General features: G+C 43.0%; 1 protein-coding gene across 1 annotated transcript in view; it reads right to left on the reverse strand.

The window, feature by feature from the left end:
* The window catches only part of ASCC3 (activating signal cointegrator 1 complex subunit 3), a 1,409,126-nt gene that overhangs the window by 826,792 nt on the left and 569,810 nt on the right, over positions 1-12,524 (reverse strand). Inside the window, exon 14 of the mRNA XM_053710577.1 lies at positions 6,079-6,086. Coding sequence (XP_053566552.1) covers positions 6,079-6,086 — 8 coding nt within the window. The remainder of the gene's footprint in view (positions 1-6,078; positions 6,087-12,524) is intronic.

Here is a 12,524-nt window from a genome sequence, read left to right on the forward strand (position 1 = left end):
ATGCGCAGTAGAGACAAACACTTGGCCTTAGATCCTCGCACGCGCACCTCGGCACAGCTGACAGATTGTACCTTGCACGCGCACCCTCACCGCACGCGCACCCTCGCACCCACACACCCACATTGTACCTCGCATATATATATAAAGGCAACTGTTACATTCCAGAAGAGCTATTGACATAAAGGAAAATAAATTACATATTGTTTAAAACAGCAGAACTGATCAATTATATAAAGGCAACCAAAATATATCTGCAGTTTAAAGCTTGTTTCTGATTCTTAAGGTTTGGAAGTAGTATATTTGTTTGGCTAAAGCAATACATTGTTAATTATAAAGAAAGTAAAGTTCAGCAAATTCTACTATTTGAAAGAAAGAAAAAGAAAAATAATAAAATATATATATACACACACACACCACTGATAAAACTCATTTTCAAGCACATACAATAAAATAAAACACTATATGAACAGCAGTCATTCATTCCCACATCACTCCCATATCTAGAGCACTGCAAAAGCTACATAGGAGTGCAGTATCAATTATTGGGTGATAAATTAGGGCTGAAAATGGTATCACATTTGTAATCTATAGCCACACTACTGTTTCAATAATCTTCAGTATATGTAAGACATCCATTATTATTGTTATTATCTGTCTTTGTAAGTTACACAGGAGGAGGTGGCTTGCTGGGAGGAAGAATGATAAAGCTGCACATGCATTTGGTAATTCAAAGTGAAGCCTACAAATGAGACGTCTCATTAGCTGGAGCAGATGGATAAAAAAATTAAAGGCTGAATCGCCAACTTTTAATTTCCCAGTAGCCAGGAAGAGCTTGGAGTCTTGCAGAGTATGACTGTTGAAAAACCAACATGAAAAGATTTTCTCCATCTGTCATAACACATGCCGGAGTGAAATACAACTACCTCCCACTGTCCTTTCTTCTGTAAATGGCAAGGATATGCAGAATGTGTATTAAACACATGAATATACAACTGTAGACACACACTATATATATATATATATATATATATATATATATATATATATATATATATATATATATATATATATATATATATATATATATATATATATATATATATAATTTCAACTAGTTTATCATACAGCTTGTTGGCATTTAAACTGACACAGAAAATGCTAATATTTGGTTGGGGTGGGGGCTTAAAAATGGGTCCTGATGCCTATAGGTAAAAACAATGCTCACATTTAAAATGTTTATCAGAACATTAAAAATGAAAGAATTGATTCAAGACATCCCCAAAGGGCAGATTTGGAAAATGCTTTGAATACTTCCAAGAACTGCAAACACAAGTCGCCTTTCATTTTCTTGTATACATCTCAACACAATGTCCGATCATACATTTCATTGTGAAATTGTGTAATAAGACTTCAATACAAAGAAATACCAAGCAAAGCCCTTCCGCTAGGTCTTGTCAAACTGTGATTTAACTGTGTATAACATTTTAAAGAAGCAATAATTCCTTTATCAGCCTGTAATGAAAACATGAGTAACAAAGAATATTTGAACAACTGTTATATAGTTATTGTTTTTAATGAAGCTGCCAATAAAAGGGAAATGCTGTCATTTGTTAGGGAATTTCCTTTTCTCACTAGTGACACTGCAAAGCTACATTTTGGGGTTAAACACAGAGTTAAAGTACCACTCAGGACCCACAGAACACTGCTGGTCTTGAGCAGAAACGGTCTATGATGGTAGAACACAGCTGTGTGACTAGTGCTGCTGATAAAATTAGTGGCATTTTCTGCTTTGGACCAGCAGTTCTCTATGAGTCTCAAACAGTACTTTAACTATGTGTTTAACTCATTTTATGGAGTTAAACACCTAGCTTTGCAGTGTCGCTGGTGAAAAAAATGGCATGCTCTAACCCATTAAAAGAAAGATATAACACCAACATGTCAGACAAAAATAAAGACAATTCAAAAACAGAATCACTGAGTCTGAAAAAGGATCACCCCCTTGTGTTAGTATATTGTTGAACCACCTTTTGCTTTAATTACAGCCTTTAATCTGTTGGGATATGTCTCTACTAACTTTGTACATCTAGACAATATTTGCCCACTCTTCTTTGCAGAACTGCTCCAGTTCTGTTACATTTGATGGTGACTGTTTGTGGACTGCAGTCTTCAAGTCATGCCACAGATATTCAAAGGGGTTTAAGTCTGGGCTCTGACCAGGTGATGCAAGGACATTCACCTTTTTTCTCTTCAACTACTGTGTGGTCATTTTTCTGTGTGCTTTGGGTCATTGTCATGTTGGAAGGTAAACCTTCTTCCCATTGACAACTTCCTGGCATAGGACAGCAGATTTTCCTCAAGAATTTGACGATATTTTGCCCCATCCATTATTCCTTCTTTCCTGACAAGTACTCTACTGCCTTCTGCAGAGAAGCACCCCCATAACAGGATATTACCACATACATGCTTTACTATAAGTATGGTGTTATTTGGATGGTGAGCTGTATTGGATTTCCTCTAGAGACATTGTTTTGTTTGGTGTTATGGTCAAATGAGACTAAAATTGAATTATTTGGCCTCAACAACTTTTTCCATGTGACCTAAGAATCTCCTAGGTGTGTTATGGCAAAGCTCAGTCGTGACTGCATGTGGCCTGTCTTGAGGAGTGGCTTTTTTTTTTTGCAACCCTACCATGCAAGCCACATTTGTGGAGAATTTGTGATATTGTTGTCACATGCACACAATGACCACTCTTTGTCATAAATCACTGCAACTGCTTCAGTGTTGCTGTGGGCCTCTTGGTAGCCTCTCTAACCAGTTTCCCCCTGGATCTTTCATCCAGTTTGGAGTGACGTCCTGTTCCAGAGAGTGTCTGTGTTGTACCACATACCTTCCACTTCTTAATAATATATTTCACTGTGCTTCTAGGCATCAATAAAAGCCTTTGATATTGTATTGTATCAAACTCCTGACTTGTGCCTGTCCACAGCATTATACCACAAGCAGACGCTTGTGGTATAACGCAGACCTCAAAGACACTCTCTCTCAGGGGCAAAACCCAGCCACACACCCCTAGACCAACTAGGGGGCCAGACTAACAATTCCAAGAGGGAAGGAACAAGTCAGGACAGAAGGAACAAAACCAGGTCTCACAGAAGACAACCAAGTCCTGCTTGATAGGCTCAAAAAGCCTAAACACATGCCCTTATAAAAGGGGCATCACAGGAAAAAACAAGTAAAAGACCAGAAAAGAAACAGAAAGAATCTCAAGATCCAGCAGACACACATAGAGAGCTAAACAGCGTTGTCAAGCGTCAACCACAGAAAACAAGGCCGGAAAGGGGAAAATCCCCTACCCCAGCTACACAGCTGAAGACCAAGTCCAACGCCCCAGACCACAAGAGACTGAGAGCGCCCTGTAAAAAAAAATAAATAAAAAATCCTGCAGCCAGAGAAGAGATGATCTAGCTAGTGGTGCGAGAAGAGGAGACGCAGCACCCACCAGGAAAGGAAACAAAACTCTCGACCTTGCGCACCAAGACTGCGCAGACAGGCACTAGATCACAACAGGATGCAGAGCAGCAGAAACATCATCCCTGAAAGCAATCCTCCCGACGACAGAGGGATCCCAAAGGATTCAATCCCCACAGAGGGTTCAAAGAACACCTCATCCGTGACCCCAAGCAGCCTAAAATGTGAGGGAGGAACAAGAAGCTAAATAATAATCACACACGCAAGTAGACTAAGTTGTTCAGGGAACGGAATCCCACCCCTAATGCAAAAAAAGAGAGGAAGCATATGCAGAGTCAAACATGGAAAAAGGCCACAACATGGGTAGATCCATGTCCTAGACAAGAAGAGAAACAACAGGACAAAAGAACCCCTTTTGAAAAAAGGCCCAGAGCACACCCTTCTTATAACAAGGGTAATCAACTGGAAAAGGACCAAAGTAGAGACAAGGAACCCTATCCTGACCCAAACCCTAACCCCCAAGGGGAAAAAGGGACAAGAATAGAATAGCTACTCAACACTCTCCGACTCCTGAACGCCCCTCCCCAGACTGAGACGGGAAGGCGTATGAAATTACACGAGCCAGAACCCGAGTCAACATGACCTAAGTCCTTCCATCTCATCTAGGAGAAAAAAACCTCAAACAGAGGAACTTCAGAAGGACACAGGAAAAACACAGCAAAAAACAATGTGGAACGATTCCAATGAAAAAACCTTGGTGCACAAGATCCCAACGAGACATAGCTCACACACCAGGGATTATGTTGGAGCAAAAGGCTCCCAGAATCGCAGGTAGGAGGAACAAGCCACCCCTGCATATCAAGCCCTAGGCTAGCCACCCAGCAGCACCGGCCATCAAAGTCCCCCAACTGAATCCCGCCAAAAAAACAGGGAACAAAAACCAGTCGAAGAGAGCCTAGGAGACTCCAGAGAAAACCACCCACGGCACCACCCACGGCAGCTCCAAATCCATAAACAAAGGAGAAGCAAAGCGACACAGCGGAAAAAAACACCGGTCCAGTCACCAAGCAGATTGACCTGGGCAAGCCCAAGCGCTCCCGACATCCTGACCCGAAGGCCACAATGAGCTGCATAGTGTAGTTTATAAAAAAACAAAAAAAACAAAGAACAACAAGTGAACAAACAAGTCCCACCGGACCAGCCAGGCGCAACGTGCATCACGAACCAAATAACAAGGCACACAGAAAAAATGCCAGACCACAATCTGGGAACAACTTCTGTGGAAGTAACTCCACAATCCATCCCAGAAATTCCCGTAGGAAGACAATTAAAGGAAAGAAATCCGGACCAGAAAAATAAAAAAATAGGGGCACCCGTAGGTTTCCGCCCAGAAGGAGCTATGACTCCGCTGGGCCCGCCAAACAAAGACTGGAACCTTCAGAAAAAATCTGGGAAAGATCGCAACAGACCGTCAGGAGATTACAGCAACACCATTAGTCTACTTAGGAAAACCATATGAGAACTAAGAAGTCCCTGTCCGATAAAGGAAAGGATCACCCAATAGCTCAAAAGGCGACATAGTAGGAAATGCAGCCGCACAATCCTATACCGAAAAGAAGAACATGGGGGAACAATCACCCCGGGGGAAATATTATAGAGCAACCCACGGTCTGAACACCCTGGATAGGCGGGCAGGAACACAACTGTGAGGAAACCTTGGGGTCCTGCAGGCGAACAAGCTCCATCAATATATTAAAAAGAAAATGCCCTGCCATCTCCGGGGGAAACAATCCACCCTGTGTGGAGGAGACATCAACGTCAAGGTCACCCACAAGAAGAAGGGTGCGTTTGGGAAGGTGCCACGTGAGGAACAGAGCCTCCAGAGGGATCCGGCATATTATGCAGGCACAAAAACATAATTTATGCTTACCTGATAAATTCCTTTCTTCTGTTGTGTGATCAGTCCACGGGTCATCATTACTTCTGGGATATACTCCTCCCCAACAGGAAATGCAAGAGGATTCACCCAGCAGAGCTGCATATAGCTCCTCCCCTCTACGTCACTCCCCAGTCATTCGACCAAGAATCAACGAGAAAGGAGAAACCAAGGGTGAAGTGGTGACTGGAGTATAATTTAAAAGATATTTACCTGCCTTAAAAAACAGGGCGGGCCGTGGACTGATCACACAACAGAAGAAAGGAATTTATCAGGTAAGCATAAATTATGTTTTTCTTCTGTTATGTGTGATCAGTCCACGGGTCATCATTACTTCTGGGATACCAATACCAAAGCAAAAGTACAACGGATGACGGGAGGGATAGGCAGGCTCATTATACAGAAGGAACCACTGCCTGAAGAACCTTTCTCCCAAAAATAGCCTCCGAAGAAGCAAAAGTGTCAAATTTGTAAAATTTGGAAAAAGTATGAAGCGAAGACCAAGTTGCAGCCTTGCAAATCTGTTCAACAGAGGCCTCATTCTTAAAGGCCCAAGTGGAAGCCACAGCTCTAGTAGAATGAGCTGTAATTCTTTCAGGAGGCTGCTGTCCAGCAGTCTCATAGGCTAAACGAATTATGCTACGAAGCCAGAAGGAGAGAGAGGTAGCCGAAGCCTTATGACCTCTCCTCTGACCAGAGTACACGACAAACAGGGAAGACGTTTTGTCGAAAATCCTTAGTTGCCTGCAAGTAGAACTTGAGGGCACGAACTACATCCAGATTGTGTAGAAGACGTTCCTTCTTTGAAGAAGGATTCGGGCACAGGGAAGGCACCACAATCTCTTGATTGATGTTCCTGTTAGTGACTACCTTAGGTAAGAACCCAGGTTTTGTACGCAGAACTACCTTATCTGAATGAAAAATCAAATAAGGAGAATCACAATGTAAAGCTGATAACTCAGAGACTCTCCGAGCCGAAGAAATAGCCATTAAAAATAACACTTTCCAAGATAACAACTTTATATCAATGGAATGAAGGGGTTCAAACGGAACTCCTTGTAGAACGTTAAGAACAAGGTTTAAACTCCATGGCGGAGCAACAGTTTTTAAACACAGGCTTGATCCTAGCTAAAGCCTGACAAAAGGCGCTGGACGTCTGGATTTTCTGACAGACGCCTGTGTAACAAGATGGACAGAGCTGAGATCTGTCCCTTTAATGAGCTAGCCGATAAACCCTTTTCTAAACCTTCTTGTAGAAAGGACAATATCCTAGGAATCCTAACCTTACTCCAGGAGTAACCTTTGGATTCGCACCAGTATAGGTATTTACGCCATATCTTATGGTAAATCCTTCTGGTAACAGGCTTCCTAGCCTGTATCAGGGTATCAATAACCGACTCAGAAAAACCACGTTTTGATAAAATCAAGCGTTCAATTTCCAAGCAGTCAGCTTCAGAGAAGTTAGATTTTGATGTTTGAACGGACCTGTATCAGAAGGTCCTGTCTTAGAGGTAGAGACCAAGGCGGACAGGATGACATGTCCACTAGATCTGCATACTAAGTCCTGCGTGGCCATGCAGGCGCTATTAGAATCACTGATGCTCTCTCCTGTTTGATTTTGGCAATCAATCGAGGAAGCAGCGGGAAGGGTGGAAACACATAAGCCATCCCGAAGTTCCAAGGTGCTGTCAAAGCATCTATCAGAACCGCTCCCGGATCCCTGGATCTGGACCCGTAGCGAGGAAGTTTGGCGTTCTGGCGAGACGCCATGAGATCTATCTCTGGTTTGCCCCAACGTCGAAGTATTTGGGCAAAGACCTCCGGATGAAGTTCCCACTCCCCCGGATAAAAAGTCTGGCGACTCAAGAAATCCGCCTCCCAGTTCTCCACTCCCGGGATGTGGATTGCTGACAGGTGGCAAGAGTGAGACTCTGCCCAGCGAATTATCTTTGATACTTCCATCATTGCTAGGGAGCTTCTTGTCCCTCCTTGATGGTTGATGTAAGCTACAGTCGTGATGTTGTCCGACTGAAACCTGATGAACCCCCGAGTTTTTAACTGGGGCCAAGCCAGAAGGGCATTGAGAACTGCTCTCAATTCCAGAATGTTTATTGGCAGGAGACTTTCCTCCTGATTCCATTGTCCCTGAGCCTTCAGAGAATTCCAGACAGCGCCCCAACCTAGTAGGCTGGCGTCTGTTGTTACAATTGTCCAGTCCGGCCTGCTGAATGGCATCCCCCTGGACAGATGTGGCCGAGAAAGCCACCATAGAAGAGAGTTTCTGGTCTCTTGATCCAGATTCAGAGTAGGGGACAAGTCTGAGTAATCCCCATTCCACTGACTCAGCATGCACAATTGCAGCGGTCTGAGATGTAGACGTGCAAAGGGTACTATGTCCATTGCTGCTACCATTAAGCCGATCACCTCCATGCATTGAGCTACTGACGGGAGTTGAATGGAATGAAGGACACGGCATGCATTTAGAAGCTTTGTTAATCTGTCTTCTGTCAGATAAATCTTCATTTCTACAGAATCTATAAGAGTCCCCAAGAATGGAACTCTTGTGAGAGGAAAGAGAGAACTCTTCTTTTCGTTCACTTTCCATCCATGCGACCTTAGAAATGCCAGAACTAACTCTGTATGAGACTTGGCAGTTTGAAAGCTTGAAGCTTGTATCAGAATGTCGTCTAGGTACGGAGCTACCGAAATTCCTCGCGGTCTTAGTACCGCCAGAAGGGCACCCAGAACCTTTGTGAAGATTCTTGGAGCCGTAGCCAATCCGAATGGAAGAGCTACAAACTGGTAATGCCTGTCTAAGAAGGCAAACCTTAGATACCGGTAATGATCTTTGTGAATCGGTATGTGAAGGTAAGCATCCTTTAAATCCACTGTGGTCATGTACTGACCCTTTTGGATCATGGGTAAGATTGTCCGAATAGTTTCCATTTTGAACGATGGAACTCTTAGGAATTTGTTTAGGATCTTTAAATCCAAGATTGGCCTGAAAGTTCCCTCTTTTTTGGGAACCACAAACAGGTTTGAGTAAAACCCTTGTCCTTGTTCCGACCGCGGAACCGGATGGATCACTCCCATTAATAACAGATCTTGTACACAGCGTAGAAACGCTTCTTTCTTTATCTGGTTTGTTGACAACCTTGACAGATGAAATCTCCCTCTTGGGGGAGAGAATTTGAAGTCTAGAAGGTATCCCTGAGATATGATCTCTAGCGCCAGGGATCCTGAACATCTCTTGCCCAAGCCCTGGGCGAAGAGAGAGAGTCTGCCCCCCACTAGATCCGGTCCCCGGATCGGGGGCCCTCGATTCATGCTGTCTTTGGGGCAGCAGCAGGTTTCCTGGCCTGCTTGCCCTTGTTCCAGGACCTGGTTAGGTTTCCAGCCTTGTCTGTAACGAGCAACAGCTCCTTCCTGTTTTGGTGCAGTGGAAGTTGGTGCTGCTCTGCTCTGAAATTCAGGAAAGGGACGAAAATTAGACTGTCTAGCCTTAGCTTTGGCTTTGTCTTGAGGCAGGGCGTGGCCCTTACCTCCTGTAATGTCAGCGATAATTTCTTTCAAACCGGGCCCAAATAAAGTTTGCCCCTTGAAAGGTATATTAAGTAATTTGGACTTAGAAGTTACATCAGCTGACCAGGATTTTAGCCACAGCGCCCTACGTGCCTGAATGGCGAATCCTGAGTTCTTAGCCGTAAGTTGGGTTAAATGTACTACGGCCTCCGAAATTAATGAAATTAGCTAGTTTAAGGACTCTAAGCCTGTCCGTAATGTCGTCCAGCGTAGCTGACACTAAGGTTCTCTTCCAGAGACTCAATCCAAAATGCTGCCGCAGCCGTAATCGGCGCGATGCATGCAAGGGGTTGCAATATAAAACCTTGTTGAACAAACATTTTCTTAAGGTAACCCCTCTAATTTCTTATCCATTGGATCTGAAAAAGCACAGCTATCCTCCACCGGGATAGTGGTTACGCTTAGCTAAAGTAGAAACTGCTCCCTCCACCTTAGGGACCGTTTGCCATAAGTCCCGTTGTCGGTGGCGTCTATTGGAAACATCTTTCTAAATATTGGAGGGGGTGAGAACGGCACCACGCGGGTCTATCCCACTCCTTAGTAACAATTTCAGTTAGTCTCTTAGGTATAGGAAAAACGTCAGTACTCGCCGGTACCGCAAAGTATTTATCCAACCTACACAATTTCTCTGGTATTGCAACAGTGTTACAATCATTAAGAGCCGCTAAAACCTCCCCTAGTAATACACGGAGGTTCTCCAATTAAAATTTAAAATTTGAAATATCTGAATCCAATCTGTTTGGATCAGAACCGTCACCCACAGAATGAAGCTCTCCGTCCTCATGCTCTGCAAGCTGTGACGCAGTATCAGACATGGCCCTAGTATTATCAGCGCACTCTGTTCTCACCCCAGAGTGATCACGCTTGCCTCTTAGTTCTGGTAATTTAGCCAAAACTTCAGTCATAACAGTAGCCATATCTTGTAATGTTATCTGTAATGGCCGCCCAGATGTACTAGGCGCCACAATATCACGCACCTCCCGGGCGGGAGATGCAGGTCCGGACACGTGAGGCGAGTTAGTCGGCATAACTCTCCCCTCGCTGTTTGGTGAAATTTGTTCAATTTGTACAGATTGGCTTTTATTTAAAGTAGCATCAATACAGTTAGTGCATAAATTTCTATTGGGCTCCACCTTGGCATTGGAACAAATGACACAGGTATCTTCCTCTGAATCAGACATGTTTAACACACTAGCAATAAACTTGCAACTTGGTTACAATCTTATTTAACAAAAACGTACTGTGCCTCAAAGAAGCACTAAACGATTAAATGACAGTTGAAATAATGAACTGAAAAACAGTTATAGCATCAATCCTTGAAAACAACACAACTTTTAGCAAAGGTTTGTTCCCATTAGTAAAGTAACAATAATTAAAATTGAAAATAAAAATTACAGAGCAACGTTTTTAATCACAGTCAATATATAAGTCTCACAGCTCTGCTGAGAGAATCTACCTCCCTCCAAAGAAGTTTGAAGACCCCTGAGTTCTGTTAGAGATGAACCGGATCATGCAGGAAATACAAGAGTAACTGACTGGAAATTTTTGATGCGTAGCAAAGAGCGCCAAAAAAACGGCCCCTCCCCCTCACACACAGCAGTGAGAGAGAAACGAAACTGTCACAATTAAAACAAGCAACTGCCAAGTGGAAAAATAATGCCCAAACATTTATTCACTCAGTACCTCAGAAAATGCAAACGATTCTACATTCCAGCAAAAAACGTTTAACATAATAAATACCTATTAAAAGGTTTAATGTACTTTTAACAGAGTAATTCCAGTGAAATACCATCCCCAGAATACTGAAGTGTAGAGTATACATACATGTCATTATAACGGTATGGCAGGATTTTCTCATCAATTCCATTCAGAAAATAAAACTGCTACATACCTCAATGCAGATTCATCTGCCCGCTGTCCCCTGATCTGAAGCTTTTACCTCCCTCAGATGGCCGAGAAACAGCAATATGATCTTAACTACTCCGGTTAAATCATAGTAAAAACTCTGGTAGATTCTTCTTCAAACTCTGCCAGAGAGGTAATAACACGCTCCGGTGCTATTGTAAAATAACAAACTTTTGATTGAAGTTATAAAAACTAAGTATAATCACCATAGTCCTCTCACACATCCTATCTAGTCGTAGGGGTGCAAGAGAATGACTGGGAGTGACGTAGAGGGGAGGAGCTATATGCAGCTCTGCTGGGTGAATCCTCTTGCATTTCCTGTTGGGGAGGAGTTATATCCCAGAAGTAATGATGACCCGTGGACTGATCACACATAACAGAAGAAAGACACGACTGGTGGACTTGCAACAACGGGGCCAAAGTACAGTCCTTGTCCGAGGACGACTCAGAATCTGAAATGAAGATAGTCCTGGCATTAGAATCCTCCATGGCTAAGACTATCAATTAAGCACTATATTGGAAAAACTACCGGCACCTAACACCCACAATGGCTGGGGCACTCATCACCTCCTATGACCAGACATCAGTGGAGCAGACTTTTCTGTCATTGCCACACGGTCAGTAATGCGGAAGCGGTAGAGAAACCACCCAAGCGTAACAACGCTTGGTGACCAGGTGCCCCGCATAATCCAATAAGTGTGCTACCAAAAGGCTGCAACTAGGCCCATATAGAAAGTTAAAGGGACAGTCAAGTCCAAAAAAAACTTATGTTTCAAATAGGGCATGCAATTTTAAACAACTTTCCAATTTACTTTTATCACCAATTTTGGTTTGTTCTTTTGGTTTTCTTACTTGAAAGCTAAACCTAGGAAGGCTCATATGATAATTTCTAAGCCCTTGAAGGCCGCCTCTAATCACATGCTTTGTATTTGCTTTTCACAGCAGGGGAGAGCTAGTTCAGGTAAACCCTATAGATAACATTGTAAGCACGCCCGTGGATTGTGGCAGACACTGCACTAATTGGCTAAAATGAAAGTCAATAGATAATAAATAAAATGTCATGTGATCAGGGGTTTGTCAGAAGATGCTTAGATACAAGTTAATCACAGAGGTAAAAAGTATATTATTATAACTGTGTTGGTTATGCAAAACTGGGGAATGGGTAATAAAGGGATTATCTATCTTTTAAAACAACAAAAATTCTGGTGTTAACTGTCCCTTTAAGCAAGTCTGAAAACAAGAATAGGTTTACACCTGAAAGTGTAATCCCAGGCCTTGCGGTCTGTAAGTCCATAAAACAAGCCACTATGCTCAACATAGATTAACACTAGATGTCTCTGCCCCAGAGCCCTACCCACTACACAAGGCAAGATGAAACACATAAGAAACATGATTAAAGACCCTTCCCCGTTCACAAATCCCCCCAAGGAGGAAATTAGCACTAGATTCTCCGATCGGTACAGAAGGTGCCTCACTGAGACCCATACTTAGCTGTCACAATAAATCACATTACAGTCAGTGTAATAAAATGAAACGATTGTACCCAAATATACGCCGTGGAACAGGAACACAGCCCTTCAAGTGTGACAAACAGTAACATCACCTCCATCATGGACTTGAGAGAAAATAGCAG

The sequence above is a fragment of the Bombina bombina genome, chromosome 4 (genome assembly GCF_027579735.1).
Source record: "Bombina bombina isolate aBomBom1 chromosome 4, aBomBom1.pri, whole genome shotgun sequence".
NCBI lineage: Eukaryota > Metazoa > Chordata > Amphibia > Anura > Bombinatoridae > Bombina > Bombina bombina.